Here is a 17,920-nt window from a genome sequence, read left to right as displayed (position 1 = left end):
GAAATCACATCTTGTTTCTCCCACAACCGTTATACAACACTAATGCTGTGCAAGATTCCCAACACCACTCGAGAATCTCCCATGAACCCATCCCTTCCTCTTCTCTCATCTCAATCCCAATCCAATCCCGCTGTCCTGCAAGAATATTCCTGTTCCATATATATCCGTATTTTGCGGTCGCTTGTGGCCGGACCACGCTTACACCGTACCATACCATGGCTGCAGTACTCCCCGTGCTGTTTCAATCTTCCACGGGCAGGAAGGGGATATACAAGATCTATCTAACCATTCCAGTTTTTTCAAATGTGCGGAGACGCGTATGTCCATATTTAGCACATGCGAAAGGCGGTTTCCTTTCTGATCAACAAATCAGGACAAGGAAATGGGAAAAGAAAAGAAAAGAAAAGAAAAAGAAAACCAAGATATTCTGCTCTCCCGGGGACGATTGAAATGTCGCCTCTTTTTGGTTGTTTTAAAACTTTTTATTAGGCCTAGGTATATGATGTGTTCGGGTAGGATGGGTTTGCTCTAACTAAACTACAGACTAGGTTTGCTGGCAACGCATCTCTGGCTGATTAATTTAACCTCCTGCGCTCTCGGCCATGCCAGAACCAATCTGATCGGCATCCGATGCAGGTCGATTGTCTGCCGATGCATGCATGGATCTTGTCTTGTCGGGCTCGAACAAATGAGCGGCGGTGAAGTATCGGCCCATGCTACCACCAAGACAGCCGGAAGATCGACTCCTGGCACTACATGGCATACATTGCCCTTTCAAGTCAGTTGTCTTTTGAACTCCGTTTTTTTGACCAAAGAGCAGATTGGTTCTCTTGATATTTGACGAGAGTTCGAAAAGCGCTGCCAGTTGAGCAGCGAATGAGGGGAGTACAAATCATATTTTTATTTTTATTATCATTATTTTTTTTTCTTGATGGGAGAAGAAACCCTTTCAACCGAAGTGGTGGTGTTACGCAAATTTTCAAATCTCATATTTTCTGTCACAGAAACAGAAGGATGGAAGGGTGAGATCCATTTTCACTGATGCCCATTGCGCAAGCTACCGATGCACCAAATAAATAACCATTGAACCCTCATCATATACCGTATCCCATTTCCTCCTCTCATAGAAGCTAACACCCAGTTGCAAAGGTTGCAGTCCGGAAGATATCCAGGACGAGAGAATAAAAAAAGGAAAGAAAAAAAGAAAAAGGACAGGAAAGCCAAGCACGTTCAAACTTCGGTTCCATCACTAGACCCATTCCACGGACTGAAGAAATGTTGGAGAGATGCCGTCTTGTGACAGTTATGAGGAGTCCTCCGCGTCATTAACCTTCTGCCCGATTTCCATTCTGGACAAGTTCTTGCTCAATATCTTGAACCGCTTCTGCACAGCGGCAGGCGGATACTTTTTCCCCCCAGCAGCGTCAATGGCCTCAGAAACACTACGCCATTTGTCGTTTTCGAATTTCTCCTCGATCTCCTGCTTAAAGCGGAGCAGGAGCTCCTCCTATATAATGCCCCAATAAGTAATGAGAAATATTATATTTTGCTATCGGTTGCAACCATTTTGCAACACTCAAAACAAATATAATTAAGGAAGGGGTCGAAGGAGTTGGAACACATACATCCTCCGGCGTGAAATCGATAAAGTTGGCCTTGATACGAGCATAGCGAGTACAGAGAGTACTCCCTCCAACCTTCTCCCCGGTAATATCTTCCCAGGCCTGGCGGATCTCAGCCCAGGATCTGTTCTCCTCATCCTTCATGCGAAGCAGCATTTTGTCTTCGGGACTTGCATTCTCGTATGAGGTAGGCATAGCGCGCGCTCCAACTTTCGGCTTCTCTCCAGATGCGGCCCCTCTGCCTCCCTTGCCTGGAGTGCGTTGTTTCTTGGTTGGAGATTCATCTTGACCCTCCTCGCCTTCACCACTGTTGGTCTTTTTAGCACCTGCTTTTCGCGCACGTTTGCGTGGTGTAGCTGCAGTATTCCCATTTGCTTTGGTTTCCTAGAGGAGAGATGGGGGGGAGGGGGGTTAGCGAGGCTATTCGCGAAACTGAAACATGAAGACATGGAGATTTGGAACCCAGGTACTCTGTGCTACTGGTGTGATTGGGGTGTTGCATTTTGTTATGTAAAACTTACATTTTCACAGTTGCCGTTTGCTGGGTTACCATTTTCGGGGTCCTGTTGTTTGATTCCCTCCGCGGTGTCACCGATGGTTTCGGCACCAGAAGTATCTTCGAACTTCATTTTCTCAACCTTATTGAGGGGGGTGAAATCAGACATTGTGCGTCGTCTGGCAAAATGAGTGCTTCGACTACAGAAACAGTAGAAGCTATCTCAAGAAAGCTTTATGAGTTATTGTGGTGGATGTCAGTGAGATTGGAGGGTTGTTGTGGTTGTTGAGGGTTCCTGATGAAGGAGAAAGAAAAGAGAATCTAACCGATAACGAAGTTATGAGGATCAAGGAGCAGCTTGGCTTCGAGCTTTGACAATCAGTCCAGCGATGTATTGTTGTGGTTGGGACAATGCAGTGAGTGTGGGAGGTAAAAGAAAGCAAGAGAAGAGCAAGATTCAAAAAGAGTTGACAATGAAGAAGATGGAGAGAGGTGAAGAAAGAGGAAGAGAGTTAGAAAGAAAGGAGAGATGAGTGGATTCTGTTGGATGTCAGTCTCACCCTGTTAAGAACAGAGCATGACCTGCCTTCAGCTCTCACTTGCTTGCTAAGTGTTTTGGATAATAAACTCTCCACTGCACTTTAATTGTGTGGTAGCTGTTAATATGCTCTGTGCACAAGCAATTGCAGCTGAGATCTTGATATTTCTGAGATGTTTCAGCAATAACACAACATCTTCCCACCACCAGCTGCTTCAGTGTTGATGTAGACAGCAGTCTCTCACTTACAATGAAGCTCTCAAAACTGAAAAGCAACAAAACTACAGAATTTCTCTATAGAAGTGGAATATGTGAGGAAAGCAAGAAAAAAAGACTTCGTGTCCAGCTGAAATGATTTTCTGCAAGTGCTCCTGGTTCATTATCAGTTCCATTACATCTACCTCTCATCACAAGCTTTTATTTTCAACACTCGCCTTTTCTCTTCCCAAGCTGCTACTTTCAACAATTCAGTTTCCCCCTTGTTGATCATCAGCCCTTTTCATATATATCACTCCTCCGTCCCTCCCGTCCCTTCTTCCGGTCGTATCCATATAATATCCCTTCCAGTCTTTAAAGCCGTTAGTTAACAAGACCGGACCAGTTGCCCAGTTCTCTGTAGCCGTTTACCTACCTATCGCTATGACCTGCAAACCTCACCTTGATACCCACGAAGGTTATTTACTGATTTACAAGCTTGATAGATGGAGCGTATATAAAGTGGACTAATGCTGCTCGTGATTCGATTCGTTTAGGATACGGGATACTGGTTCTTCTTGAGTGTCTTGAGCAGAACAAGGCTTGTTATGTAGATACGCATACACCCCCTTTTCTTTCACCCAAGCTGATTCCATGGTCATTTCACGGCATTGAGGCGAAATTTTGCGGGTACGAGGCACTGGATCCATACATGGCAGGAAGAGACGATATGGTGGTATAGTATATCGATATCATGATTAGCTCCCCCGCGAAGGGATATAAGCTCTAACTAATCCTTATAAATGCCTCATGAAGCGATTATCTGCCTTTTATGTCATTGGAAAAGAAAGGAAAGGAAAGGAAAGACGGCAAAAAGAAAATGGAATGTGCGATTGCTACTGTTAAGAGTAAGTATGGATCTGTGTGTTTATACCGGTCAGCGGCCAAATGATGGCTAAAAGACCTCTCGATCAAACACTCAAGAAAGCTCACGTCAGATAATAACCAGCGGATTAACTGTCAATAAAAGCACATAGTGTATTCATGTCATAAAACACATTAATAGAAATGTAGAAATTGTAAAAAAAGAAAGGTTAGGAAAAAAAAAAAAAAAAAAAAAAAAAAAAAGCGAAGAGGTCGAAGACTACCTGCAAAATTCCAAATAGATGTGAAAAACACCCACGCAGCCCAAGGCAAAGGGTATATAATATATGGCAAATGTCGAATCAACCAGAAGAAAAAAATCATGCACCGCACTCATTGAACAACCCCCATCCCGGCATCCAGATGGCAAAAAATCAAAAACAAAATAGGCGTAGATGCTATTTCCATACACATTGTCATTTCCATCATTCATGGCGCCTTCCGCTTCCGATATCCGTACGCTGCCCGGCAGAACGTACATAAGGAGACCAAAGAAGAAAAAGAAATAAAAAAACAGAAAAAGATAAAAAAGAAAAAAGGTATTCCCCAACGTCTACTGCACACAGTTCCCCCCATCTCATAGCTTGCCACCATCGTCACTCTCGTTATCAGTAGGGGTAAAGCTAGTCGAGGTATCGTCACTATCCTTCCGCGGTACTACAGGGCGGATCTTAGTACCCACAAAACCTCGACGGTCCCGGCCCGTCCGTCCCCGGCCAAGCCAGTTGTGCTTGAGCGCCTTGCTGAGAGTTTCTATCTTCTTCTGCGCGTCGTCCTCTGTCTGTACGCTGGCTAGCACGCTGATGCATTGGAGCATGCGGCCAACGGTTTCGGTGATGAGATGAGATGTGTCTGCGGAATTGGATGTAGTGCGCGAGGGGAACGCTTGTAGGGTTGGATTGAGTATGGAGTTTTGCGGTGGGGACATGGATGTAAATGATGATGGGGTGACGTATTCGGGGTTAGAGGTGTTGGATGCAGCGCGACTGCGGGACATGGAGGCGGCGATGGAGTCAGAGGAGAAACTACCAGCGGTGGTGTTGAGGAGGGTGGAAGATTGGGAGTTGTAACTTCCAAACCCGGAGTCGAGTGCTGATGCGGTGCTTGGACGGCTGTTCGGGGTCGTGCTGAGCGCGCTGACATTCACATGGATACTTTCAAGGCTGAGGCGCGAGAATGTTGCTTTCAAAATTTCATAGCGGGGGAGGATGACATTGTCGCGGAAGGAGATGAGGACGATGGTGCGAACATCGAGCTCATCACCCATGGATCTATTCGAGGCTTCGCCGTTGGGTAGTGCGCCCCAAAACTCTTTCGCTTCACGAGAAGTCATGATTGAGCCGCGGCCTTTAAACTCCAGGTCTAGAGGTAGAAAGACAGCTTGGATGAAAGGAAGTACCCCGCCGAACACCAATAGCCACATCTGGACGAGATGCGGAACAACGCGTTCGTCAGGGACAGAATGAAGCGAGTGGCTTAAGGAACTAAAGCCCATTTGTAGCAGGTCACGCAAATCTTCCACGATAACAGAGGGGATATGTTTTCGCACGCATCGTTGTATATGGATCGAAACAAGTTTGTTTAGATCCTCTAGAGCAATGCGAACATCTTCTCCTTCGAATAGGACCAAAAGCTTCGCCTTTAAAAAGTCCCATGCATCTTCCGGAGCCATGTTGTGAAGCCCGAACCCTTGCAAAGTTTCTTTTAAAGATGACTCTCCGCCGTATACACTCGGAGCTGTGTTTCCAAGTGAAATGGGACCGCTATGAACAGACGAAGAACTAGCTCCAACTGCTCCATTAGTCACCCGATCATCCATGTCTCGATGTCCAATATCGTGAGCAGCGGCGGCAGAGGCTTTTTCTTCCTTCTTTTTCTCTCGTAGAGCCCGACCTCCGTGTCGTAGGTCGAGCCCACTTTTCGATTTGGCGAAGGACGCTGTCGACGGAGATTGAGGAGTGAAGGAGTAGAGTGACTGAGGAGCGCTAGGATCTAAAGGTTTCGAATTACTTGATGCAGAGGAAAGTGGTAGATTGAAATGGTCATCTTTGTCCTTTAATTTTAGCTTTTGCCGTGATAAAAAGTGATGTTTATGTGTCTTGTCTTTCTCCCTATCCTTCTCCCTTTCACCTGTGGCTGGTCGGTCTGCAAGCACTACCGTAGTTGCAGAGGAATTTGCTAGGTTGTACATCGAGGAGCTGGCAGAAGTGGAAGATTCGTTAAGGCTTGTCGTAGAGGCATTCACCATTCGTGACAAGCCACTGGGGCCTGGAAGGGGAAGATGATTGTTTGGGGATGGTGTAGACTTGTGTTTGTCCCCATCCTTGTCTCTTGATAGGCCAATATGTTTCGGTTTTGAAAAAATCTTCATCTTAGACTTCTCCCCCTTTTGCTTATGCCCACTCTCATGGTCGACATTCGTTGACGAGGGCGCGAAGCCCGGAGTTCGGGGAAATGCAACGTTCGCAGCAGTTGTTGCTGCGAGGACACGGCCTCCAACCACCCCATTCGAGTATTGCTGGTGTCCTGGGGAAACCTGATGGGAATGATCTTTGGAACCTTTTTTGGCTACATTATCCTGAGGTACCTTGCTTGGTTGCGACCGGTTCCGCAAGTGATGTGAACTTGCCTGGTGTTGCATAGCAGCTTGGGCAGCTATTTGAGAGGCGGATAAGTTCGTCATAGTAACGGGAGTTTGTTCGGATAATGAGGCGGTGGGAAGAGATGGTTCAAAAAACCCCTGTGAGTGCTGACGAGGTCTGTGTTTTTGGAGTTCCTGAGGCGGAGGCAGAGGTAGCGCTTTATGGGCTAAGGGATTGTTTGGTGGCATCTGAGGCGCTGACGGACGCGAAAAATTTGGGAGAGAAGCGTTGCTGTTATTGGTGCTTGCTGACGGTATTCGAGGGCTAGACACCTGAGGTTTCACACGGTATAGGGCGCGCTTGGGTCTGCTGAGGGAGGCGACATTGGAGGAAGTCGAGGAAGCATCGCTGCTGGAGGAACTTGGCCGTGCAGAATGATCGGTTGCTGCAACGCAATCGGGAGACTCTGGTGGTACAGGAAAGCTCACATCTGCACGGCGTAGAACAGGGCTTCGGTTGCTCATGGTGGGCAGACAGGCGATGCGAAGTCAGTTGGGTTGGTTGCTATGATCGCTCAGGACACTCGCACCCAGACGAGTGATAATAGATGACAGAGAAATAGAGGGAGCATTGGGCCGCGCTCTCATAACACTACTGCACCGTATTCACATATAAGTATCGGCATTTAGCTGGAGGTGTCAGGGCGAGTTCCCGCCCAACTGGCTGGAATGTGGATGGATCTTGGACAGGTGAGGTTGCGACGAGATGATGGACGTCACCAGCAGCACGTGAGAATGACTAAGGATAGTTATGTAGCCCTGAATGGGCACGGGAAAAGGAGGAAAGTTTACTCAATTGCCGAGCCATTTGATATTATTATTATTACCTCTCTGAATATTATCTCTTTTATAGAGCTTATATAACAAAGTGTGCAGACCAACGAAACATATATATTGCAAGCCCATACAAAAAGTCAAAGTAGATAAATCTCAGGCCTCCAGTTCAAAAATCCGAGGGCGGTTATCGTCATCCAAAACCTCCAACGCCGTGAAAATCGTAGAGAAGGACTGCGTATCTGATGGACAATTATCATGGTCGTCTTCATCGTTATCAATACTGTCCTCGCTACGATCCCTATCCTCCGCATCATCGGGTGGTTGTACAATTTCATCGGGGTTCCCGTTGTTTGGTGGGGTGTTTGTCTCTGCGGTTAGAGGCACAGTCGCCCCGAATAAGGTTACCTTATTAAAGGTAGAGGAGGAGTTATTTCCTCCTGTGCATCCTGCATGTTCCGCATGGTTCGTGCTGGATGACAGTTTTCGTGCCTTGCATCCACCGAAGCCCAATCCTTCCAGGCGCCTTAGTACGATTCTGAGGCACACACTCATGCCTCTGAGGTTAGACTTGCCGCCGTTGATCGGCGGTTCTGGAGACTGTATGTGCGCGGCTGGAGACTTAGGTGGGGTAGTCTCCTGGCTGGCACTTCCTTGCATCCTCCGGCGAGGATCAGGAAGGCCTTGACTAACGGTGGTGGGAAGTTCTATTCGAGATAAAGGACGTCGCATGGAGAGTTGTGGCACTGGCGCATCATACACTAGAGTGGGAGAGATCTCCTGCCGCTCCCATGGGTGTCTAGGTTGGCTTGGTTGGGAGTTAGATCGTATCGCGGAGCAAGTTGAAGGCATCCGCAGCGGAATCTCGGGTTGTGAACGGTCGCCTAGCAACTGGCGATCTTTTACTTGTTGAATGAGGTTTTGTACTTGCTTTCTATTGTCGGGAGATATGGGAGCATCGGGTGTAAATCCTATTCCAATAAGCATGTGGAATAGATGAGTATCCGCAGTTGGGCGATAATATTGAAGTAGAGTTTCGAGCACTTGGGGATGTCCAAAATGGGCCGCATAGAGAATGGGACTCCAGCCCATTTCATCACTTTCCAATGCAGAAGAGCCATTCGCAAGGAAGTGTGAGACCACAGAAACATGGCCCATTCTCGAGGCAATGCAAATCGGCGAATCTTCAACTATACTGCCGGGATAGAGTAGGCGGGGTTCTGCACCGAATCGAAGCAACTCTTGCACGATTTCTAGATTGCCTCTTCTGCAAGCAATAGAGAGCGCTCTCCTGCCTGCCGAATCGGAGCTGAGTGCGTCTACTGAAGCACCTTTTTCACATAGCAACCTTGTGATTTCCAGAGTGCCCAGGGAAGCTGCAAGGTGTATTGGACGCTGTTTAATTTTATCGACTTGCGCTTCAATATCGGCTCCAGCCGCCAACAGGAGACGAACAAGGTCAACGTACTGCGCGCAGCAGGCATAATGAAGCGCTGTGAAGCCCTGGTGGCATCGCGCTTCTACTGGTGCATTTTTGCGAAGAAGGAGCTCAACAACAGCGAACTGCTTATTCATAGTAGCTAGATGTAGAGCAGTTCGTCCTTGTAGATTTTGCGAAAACAACGAGGTTTTCTTCTGAAGTAGGAGACCCACAATATCCGAATGACCATTAAATGCTGCCCAGTGTAGGCAATTCATCCCGTGTTGGTCTTTGCTATGAGCCATGGCCTTCGTCCGGAGCAAGAGATTTGTAGTAGGGAAATGGCCATTAGCTGCGGAACAGATCAAGGGAGTCATCTCGTCCACACCAACAACGTTAATATTTGCTTTGTGCTTTATGAGCAACTCTAAAATGGCTACATGGCCCTTTTCGCAAGCATGATGGGTAGCAGTCATCATATTCACATCTTTCGCTTCGATATCAACGCCGTAATAGAGGAGGAGAGATGCAATCTCGTAATCACCATTTTTGGCAGCAATGTGTAACGCTGTCATTTGATCCGTGGCCCGCGTATTAATCTTGCAATTGTAGTCAAGTAGCATCTTCGCTGCGTCGGTGTGGCCGGCATTGGCAGCAACCATAAAGGCAGTTCTGCCATTGGCATCTTTCAGGTCGACCCCAGCATCCTCTTCCAGAAGGAGTTGTAGAATATGCGTATGACCTCTAGACGCTGCTAAATGCAAGGGGGTGGATAATTGTGCATCCTGGGTATCGAGTTTCGCATGATGATAGATAAGCAGGCGAACTATATCGGATTTATTGCAATGTGCAGCGACTGCTAGGGCATTTCGGCCGGTCGTAACATCGCACGTCTCGATGTCCGCCCCAGCATTGATAAAGTTCTCCACCTCGAAAATCGCACCTGATTGAGAGGCTCTCACGATCGCGGGTGTCCTTATGTTGTCCATCGACGTTAGGTCAATGCTAATGTTTGATTCGCTCGCGCGATTTCGCCGGCGCTTTGTTGAGCCAGAAGTTGGCGATATGCTCAGGCTTGAGTTAGAGCGGCTTGAAGTGTTCAATCGCCGCAATGCTGATAGGAGTTTCTCCTTTGTCGACCCTGAAGACCTCCGCCCAAGCGAGGAAGTTGCGGACTTGGAGCGATCGATGCCCTTGTCAGTTTCGGGGGAACGTGACGGGCGGGGTGAGAGAGTATGGCGCTTTAACACATCTTCATGGCACTGCAGAAATTCTGACGGGCGAGCGATGATGCCTTCATCGCCATTTGTAGAATCTAAGAACTTTTGGAGCAGGCTTGGGTTCGTAGATTCAGATGTACCGCTAGCATAGCCTTCATCTGTTCCGGATATTGGAGTTGACGTTGAATTCTGACGATTCGGCACTATGGCTGGCTGCCTAAGGCTCAGCTGATGGTTTCGCATCGCACGTCGATACGGGGCCTCGTTGAGGAGAATTTGATCAAATTCAAACACCGTGTTACCAGTGCACGAGCCCCTAGTGCTGCTAGCAGCTTCGTCTGTTCGAGCTCCCACTATGCTGGTCGCCGACCGTAACGTTGCAGTGTCATTTAACACCCTTTTAATGATATCTCGGTTTTCTTGTCTCCGAAGAAGCTCAAGTTGTTCCGAAGATGTGCGACTGGATATGAATATTAGCCGATGGTCACAATTTATTTAGACGTGTTTTCAGAGAGGGATTTTCAAAGGCCACATACCAATGACAAGCTTGCAGAAGTAGCTGTAATGCCAGAACCTGGGAATGTAACATCTGACTATGCTCTCTCATCAAATCCTCCTTCCAAACAACTTTTGCCTTGGCTCGCAGGCCCCAGCCTCGATGTGGTGCTTCATTCGACGAGATGGGTGTCAGCTGCGCAACTTCCTCGGACAGTACATCCACAATGGCGATACACCCGTCCAATGCGACATCCAGCCCATCTATGTATTCTGGATGCTTTGGTGTGCAGTTCGAGTTGTACTTGGACAATTCATGAAGATGAGTAATGGCAGCTTTGATTGTCAAGAGTTCCGCGATCAAGGAATTAAGGGTGAGATCCGCGTTACTGAATTTACCATGGAGCGTGGATAAGCTTTGGATTGTTTTTGTAATAAGGGTTGCGATCTGAATAGCACCTCCAGCAACACCAATGGCGGAAACAGGATCCATAGCGGCGATGCAGCTTTGGGTTACTTTATTGCGTAAGGCTCATTGGTCAACAGAAATAATTCAATTTGCGCCCGAATACAATAGGCAGGGGGCTATTGGAGCGCTTTGCGAGTTGGGACAAGAAACAGTATAACTTGTGCAAAAACCTGAGACCAGGCTGATTGTAAGATTTAAACGGGCAACTAATCATCTAATCATTCATGGCGACGGCGATACCAGCCCGTGGAAAAATGGACTGGTTGCCTGGTTTTTATATTCTCGGTGAACCTGTGGCTGTGTCGACCATCCCAACGTTCCTCTTTGTCTCCAGGGCCTGGATTCAGGCTAACCGTCCGTCAGCCTTGGGAGCACGCCATGCATGCATGCATCGTGATGGCTGAGACTGCCACAGCTCTGCCATGTCCTCCTCCTTTGAATTAAAGGAAAAATTTGTTGATGTATTCTTTGAGTGATGCAATGGAAGATACTGAGGGTTGCCGAACGGCCAATATCGCATTTTGGATAGTCAATGGCAAACAATTGCAACAGTGATGTAGAAGTTTCGATCAGATTCAAGACGACGTTGATGTTGACATGTTGAGGTCCAAGCGGCTCAAAATGAACTTCACGTGACCAAGACGCCAAGGCTCACGACTTCGGCTGCTCGAGTTGCTTCGATAAGATGGAAGCGATTATGGACTAAAGATAGGTATCGTCTTTCAGTTTAAACATCTTTGGTTCTCTATTCGAACCTTCGAAAGACAGATCCAATTTCATCACAGCCTCTTCGATAAAACCAAACAGCCCGTAACACCCGAGCCGAGCCGTTAAATGGGAAAAGTATCAACGATGGCAGCTCCGCCGAACCCCTCCTCAAGCAACTCCTCCATTCTGCACGCAACATACACTTCCCCAAACAAAACGCACACCTTTGCTCATACCCTTTCAACACCCTTACCTCGGAGTTCGGACAGCTCTGAAACACCCGCAAAGACAGCTTATCTCTCTGAGCTACGCGGGGCCGTGAGCTCACTGCAGACCGAGGTCAACGAGTTCTTAACCACCCGTATGGACGAAGACAACAGTAATAATCGACAGGCATCTGGTGGTGGTTCGGACAAGGCGAAGAATGAAAGAGAGCGGAGAGAGGAGGAGAATTACGGAGAGGAAGTTTTGGACGATGCGGATTGATTTCTTGAGGAAAAGACAGCCTACCCGTTTTCCATCGCGTTACTTGGCAACCTCGCTCTATGGTCGGTGGAGGATCTGCTTTGCTTTGAGCGATCTACCTTCAGTTCCCCCGGCCGTGAGTTTAATTCCTATGGATATTGAGTATATATTGCTCATGGCTCATGGATGCATTTGCCATTGACAAAATGCCGGCAACTACACTACCTTTCCTAAACTGAACAACAAAATAAAGAACAAAGCCGCGGATTATGGGTGAATGGGTATCTAAAACAAGTGCTTGGAATGCTCATGGAAGGGAGAGTGGGCCAGAGAAATACCCGTGCATAAATTGTTAAATGAGAAGTGGAAAGGATAGCAAATGGGAAGAGCCGGGCAGACCAAGAAGAGCAAAATACGTATGAACAATGTATCCGCTTAGATTTATGTGTCTAAAATGGAAAAGGGGTGTCACAGAAAAAGTCGATTTTTATGCGCCCACGTAGGGAGTAGGAGCGGCGTTCCATTTACCAGCACACCCAAGATGGACAACGGTATTGCTATTCGAATAATATGGGTTAGCCAGGGATACCTTCGAAAGAAAACACTGCCCAACGGACTGTAGGGAGGGCCCGGAAACTGAAGAATGAACATACTTTGGGAAAACACTAATAACACTTCCGCCCAACCGTTTGTGGCATACACCACACACCCTTTCCTCGCTAATAGTCACGAACCGATTCCGGCCCTTATTGTTCCCCTTCATGATTTCTTCACCGAGCTGCAAGTCGGCCTGGACAGCTATATTCTGCACCTTGCGTAACGCAGCGACAATCCGGGCTTCATTCCCGACTGAATTGGCCGCCCTCATGCGTCCGCGAAAGTAGAATTCTAGCTCGTGCACGGGGAATGTTTCAGGTATTAGATCAAGGGTGGACCCGGCGGGGAGACGAGAACCGTGTCTGGCAAGGATTTCAATAGCGGGACCGTATTGGGGTTTGTAATTATGTGGTGGGGAGAGGTAAAGGGACAGGAGAGTGTGATAAATGGATGGATGGCCATCTTCGTTGTCTGTGGGTGAGACGCGCTTTGTCGTAGTATCTATTGTCCGAGGTTCTTCAAGCCGGTGAATATAGTTACAATATCTATTCATAGGGTTAACCATAGGGTATAGGATGTCTTCCAAGGGAAAGGATTAACAATGGTATACCACACTTACTCTTCAGCTTTATCTGGACTCTCTAGTTTGAACACATAAATCTCCAGTGCTTGTCTGTGTTGGCCCATCTTGCTAAAAAGAATCGCTCGAGGCTCGAAAAATTCAGGATCTATATCATTCCAGCGCTTAGTTAGCTGGTGGTGTTTAAAGGGCAAGACAGATGTGAAGTAAATAGAAGTTCACCTTCTCTAGGTAGTCGATCTAGCATCCTAGCCGGAGAGTACTGCTCACTGTCCTTTAACATATGCAAGAACTTCTCCCTACAATCCCTCCACTCTTCTTCGTTTTCAAACTCTTGTTGTGCGCTAATTTCTTCCTCTTTCCACCGTTTGAGCCTATCCAAATATAATGAGAGCAACCGCTGATGCAAGTCTGGTGACATTTCATTCAACTCGCCAATGACATGCTCTAGATATCGAATAGCAAGCTTGGCATCGATATTTTGGAGGAATTCTAGGACTCTATCACGCTGCAGTGTTTCCGCATTCTCTGTATCAGCGAGGAATATCTCCATGCCAAGTTCCGGCCGTGTCCGCACAGGCCATTCGGCAAATTCCAAGATTAAATCGATCATTTCTGGCGGGAGATTCTGCAGATAGGTGACAGTGCGTTCGGGGCCTCGGAGCTGTGCGGCGACAGTGTCCTCTTCGTCCGCCTCGGCTTGGCCGAATTTCTGCAGTAGCTCGAGGGCGGGCCGGTGCAACCTTTTGCCAAAGAGGAAGTCGATAAGGTCGTTGTAACGTCCGGTTTCTTCGAGTTTTTCCATCACGACGTCCGGGTCACAGAAGTTGGCGATGCGGAAGAGAGATCCGGCGAGAGATGGCGTTGCAAACATGTGGGCACGGAAGAGAGTCGTATCAACCAACGTAGCTGTCTCGCGGAGTTTCTTCGCGATGTCGTCTGAGGTATCGTCTGGAGATAGGCCTAGTACATTCCTCATTGACTGAGTAAAGTCGTCCGTCTCATTGGTAAGCTGCAATGCTAAAGTCGTAACGGTCCCATCGGGGTTAAGAAATCGTTGTAGCCTCCGCCGGATGTCTGCCAGAAACCCCTGGAGAGCATGGGCAGCGGTTTTTAAATCTTTTCCTTCTACGTGGGTATTAGTATCAAAGTTAAATAAGCCGAGGCAGTGTGGTTGGAAATCATACGTAGCGGCTTGTCCACCGGTTTCATATCAGGAGGCTTTCCACGAATACTACCTGTCTCGCTGGCGTCTTCAGATTTCCCTCTCAAAAATGACCTCACAGACGGTGCATATCCTGCAGGTGATTTGGCTTTTGGCATGCTTTCTGCTGTAGCGTCTACACTGTTAGCTGCAGTGCCATTTGTTTTCTGAGACGTTTGGTCGTCCGCGTCCGATGAATCCTCCTCGCTTTTCTCCTCGTCGAAAGTGGAGAGTGGCCCAGCAATGATTTTGGGATATTTGTGAATGACCATCTCGGGAGAAGCGCATGCCTCCGTAAATAAATCTAACGAATCGCGATACTTCTGCTTGTCAAATAGAGCTTGTGCCTTTTGCAGCTTCGCTTGTCGAAGCCTACCCGGTTTGTCTTTGAGCAAGGCGTCTTCCAGCATGCTGATTAGGCTTATGGCTTCATCTAAATGACCTTCTTCGATAAGTGAGTCGATTTGCGAGTCGTAGTCCAGCGCACCCATTCGCCAGATGGTGCGCTCACTACCAACCAGAAAGCCTTTCCCCGCATGTGCTAGGCTTATTGTTGGTTGTGGTATATGCAGCATGCTTGCTGACGGGAGGGAAATGGATTGAAGTAAAGACAAAGTTTCTGGATTTCGGACTTCCAACGTTCCTTTTGATGGCTCTTGCAAGGCTAAGAGGTATGGATATGAATAACCCACAGCCTCTGGGCCTGTGGTCCAAGGAATCTGCCTCCGTCCCAAGGAGTTGCCGTCAGTATCGATGAAGTGTGTATTGACATCTTTAGCTAACAGAGTTTCCCCATCTCCCAGCCTTGTTGCCAAAGGTTTAGGCGCGGCACCTCCCATGCCAATGTAGCTCATACTCGCGACGCCTACCCCTCCAAGTCGACTTGTCTCTTGTCCACCAGGCCCGCCGATACTTCCCGGCCCAACGATATCCGTTACCTTAGAAGTTTCCACATCAACCATCACATAGGTTGAGTTTAGGCCCGCAACGAGTTTGGTACCAGTCGTCCAGGTTAAAGTCTTAATTCCGCTTGCCAATGTGATCTCCGCCGTGTCGTCTTCCAGTTCCATATCCAGCCACATCCACAGCATCAGTTTCCTCTTAACTGCCACAGCAAGCCGAGATACGATGGACGGCACGCCGGTACAGGGGTCCTTTACGATATTTGATGTAACCGCAAATGCGGACGCCCCTTTAGTCCTCGCTAACAGTTGCTGTAGCTCATAGGTTTGGAGGTCGTGGATAGAAACATATCCGTTCGATAAAGATAATAGAATGCCCGCCTCTTTAATAATGGCTAGCTGCTCTATTTTATACCGTGAAAACTTTTCCTGCTCGCGAAGTAGGTCTGTGGGCTTTACGTTTGGTAGCTCTGCGTTTTGCAAAGCAGCGCCATTCGCATCCACATCCTCTCTTCCGTTCTCTTGCTCCCGTGGTCCATCTGTTTGAGATTCCCCATGCCCATTATGCTCATGATTTAGCTCGTTGATACGATATATTCGCAGCGTGCCCGTATTCAATCCAACAAGTAATCGGTCACCGTACGCTAGGAACGACTCGATCCTCGACTTGTCGCGCTGTTTGAGCTGGACGAGAGGGCGGGCCGTGAAGGCTGATAACATGGCCTTTTTACTATAGTTGCTATCGCTAGAGGTAGGAGGAATACGAATGTAGATAGAACCGTTCCGGTGCTGACTACTGCAGCAGATTCCAGTGTGGAAGCTCGGCAGTTGTTCAAGGAAGGTTTGGTTTGGATCGTGAGATTTAGGTCATGTCCCAGCAAGTGTCGTCAGCTTGGAAACCAGTAGCACTGCGCCTTCACGTCCATAGAAACGAATGAGTGTGTCGAGATATGCAGCCTCCCATTCTCAGGAAAGCTTGGATGTTTGCGACGAGACTGTTATGAGCAGTTTGGAGTTGAAGCTGGTTGGAGAGAACATCACGTCATCCGAGCTGCTGCTATATTAGTCAGCACAAACCGTCATGTAGTTAACTGCTACTTTACTCCTACCTTGCTAAGAGCATGGTAAATTGATCGTCTGCCTTAAAGTAATGCGAAGTTTTCTTCCCCGCCATGGATGCTTGGTTGGGATTCAAAACCAAGTTATGCGTGGTTTTAATTTGCCTCACATCAATTTCCCGCCGCGATAGGTCACTGCCGCAGTCATTACATCCACAGGGGGCATTCTCAATGGGTAGGATACACGCCTAACTGGGGATAATCCCGTTTACATATCTACTTAGCTAACTGTTATTCTTCAGACTTGACACTGGCGTCATTGGCCCTGTGACGACCATGCAGCGTTTGGTGCACTTCTGTTTGCCGTTGGCGCTACAGTCGAGGCTGGTGCAAGTGTCCTAGGGGTATTTATATTCAGGCGGCTGATTGCCGAAATTGGACAGGGACTGTTCTTGAGCACCTTAGTCGTGTATGAACCTGCGGCCTTTTCCACTATTCCCCGGAATCAAACGGTCCTAATAGCAATGGTAAACTGCCTCATCGAGGGGCAAAAAGTGATATCGCTGACCTTGTTCACCCCAACAGCTACATATGTGAGATCTCTGCAACCAAACATCGCGGGCTGCTCGCTTCTCTCATTCAGCTTTTCATAACATCAGGCCTTGTAATTGGTTGCTTTTCATGCTACGGAACTGTCCGCGTACAGTCCAGCTTTTTCATGGCGATCCCCGATCGCAATGCAGGCTCCGCAGTATCTCTATTCTACCTGCCCGAATCGCCACAGCGAAGCTTACCCAATGAGTACAGTATGCTCCACTGCTCTTTAAAACAAGCCGGATTATTCTCGTCGACAACATCCTTCCTTGCATCAAGCGTATCTGCAGTTCTTCTCTGTGTCGCTTCAATCTCTGCTTTCCTCTACGCCAACGAAATAGGGCGGCTTGCTTCAGCATTGTATGGGGGATCCATGCTCACCGCCACCATGGCGCTGATTGGCATTCTTTATTTAGTCTTTACGCTTCAAATATTATTCTCCATATATATATTTTCAATTACTTATAGCATGAGTTGAGTATTATGAGAAGGACTTTAAAACCCATCCCGTAAACCGAACGTAATATACCACACACCACTCTGACAATCAGCCATCCCAACTGAAACAAAAAGCCAGGAACCCCATTGAAAATAGAAAAAAAAAACTAAAAAGAAAATCAAGCGAGACACCAAACACGCCTACCGAGATACACCCAGCCCCTGCGCACAAAAGCCAGGCTAGCGTCCAGTGATGTCTATCCACAGAGAGAGAGAGAGAGAGCGAGAGAGAACAAAAACCGCCCTCCCGTCCGCCAATTTTCTCTAATCTATTTTCCATAGCCCAATTCCACGCTCGAAACGCCCTCGCCATAGCGCGTCTAAGAAGGTAGAAAGAAGAGGGGAAATAATTAAAATACCAATCGATCAATCATCTCAAAACGCATGTATCCCGTTTTATAAAACACATATGTGGCAGATATATATAAATATATATAAATATATATATATATATACTTATACATATCTCTGCCTCCTTTGTTTTGACGCGATACGATGCAAAGATCCGCCGTTCCAATGT

General features: G+C 47.6%; 5 protein-coding genes across 5 annotated transcripts; 1 reads left to right on the top strand and 4 right to left on the bottom strand.

Moving 5' to 3' along the window:
- Positions 1–1,235: 1,235 nt before the first annotated feature.
- BDBG_05727 (uncharacterized protein) lies at positions 1,236–2,287 on the bottom strand (the record flags this gene model as incomplete). Its single annotated transcript, XM_002624173.2, has 3 exons — positions 1,236–1,507; positions 1,626–2,006; positions 2,144–2,287. The coding sequence occupies 3 exons, from the start codon at positions 2,285–2,287 to the stop codon at positions 1,304–1,306; spliced, it is 729 nt and encodes a 242-aa protein (XP_002624219.1). The 3' UTR covers positions 1,236–1,303.
- Positions 2,288–3,602: 1,315 nt separating this feature from the next.
- BDBG_05726 (HbrB protein) lies at positions 3,603–7,082 on the bottom strand. Its single transcript, XM_002624172.2, has one exon. It carries the CDS (start codon positions 6,879–6,881, stop codon positions 4,353–4,355), a length of 2,529 nt encoding a protein of 842 aa, XP_002624218.1. The 5' UTR covers positions 6,882–7,082; the 3' UTR covers positions 3,603–4,352.
- Positions 7,083–7,346: 264 nt separating this feature from the next.
- On the bottom strand, positions 7,347–10,818 carry BDBG_05725 (ankyrin repeat protein; the record flags this gene model as incomplete). Its single annotated transcript, XM_031722289.1, has 2 exons — positions 7,347–10,290; positions 10,367–10,818. 2 exons carry the CDS (start codon positions 10,816–10,818, stop codon positions 7,347–7,349), a joined length of 3,396 nt encoding a protein of 1,131 aa, XP_031579133.1.
- Positions 10,819–11,166: 348 nt separating this feature from the next.
- BDBG_05724 (uncharacterized protein) lies at positions 11,167–13,600 on the top strand. The gene has a single exon (XM_031722288.1). The coding sequence runs from the start codon at positions 11,629–11,631 to the stop codon at positions 11,986–11,988; it is 360 nt and encodes a 119-aa protein (XP_031579132.1). The 5' UTR covers positions 11,167–11,628; the 3' UTR covers positions 11,989–13,600.
- Positions 12,455–15,970, bottom strand: BDBG_05723 (6-phosphofructo-2-kinase/fructose-2,6-bisphosphatase; the record flags this gene model as incomplete). Its single annotated transcript, XM_002624169.1, has 5 exons — positions 12,455–12,524; positions 12,621–13,109; positions 13,184–13,292; positions 13,367–14,272; positions 14,332–15,970. The coding sequence occupies 5 exons, from the start codon at positions 15,968–15,970 to the stop codon at positions 12,455–12,457; spliced, it is 3,213 nt and encodes a 1,070-aa protein (XP_002624215.1).
- Positions 15,971–17,920: the final 1,950 nt, after the last annotated feature.

Source organism: Blastomyces gilchristii (assembly GCF_000003855.2).
Source record: "Blastomyces gilchristii SLH14081 genomic scaffold supercont1.11, whole genome shotgun sequence".
NCBI lineage: Eukaryota > Fungi > Ascomycota > Eurotiomycetes > Onygenales > Ajellomycetaceae > Blastomyces > Blastomyces gilchristii.
Note: the sequence above shows the minus strand (reverse complement) of the source record. Positions and strands in the feature narration are given on the sequence as shown.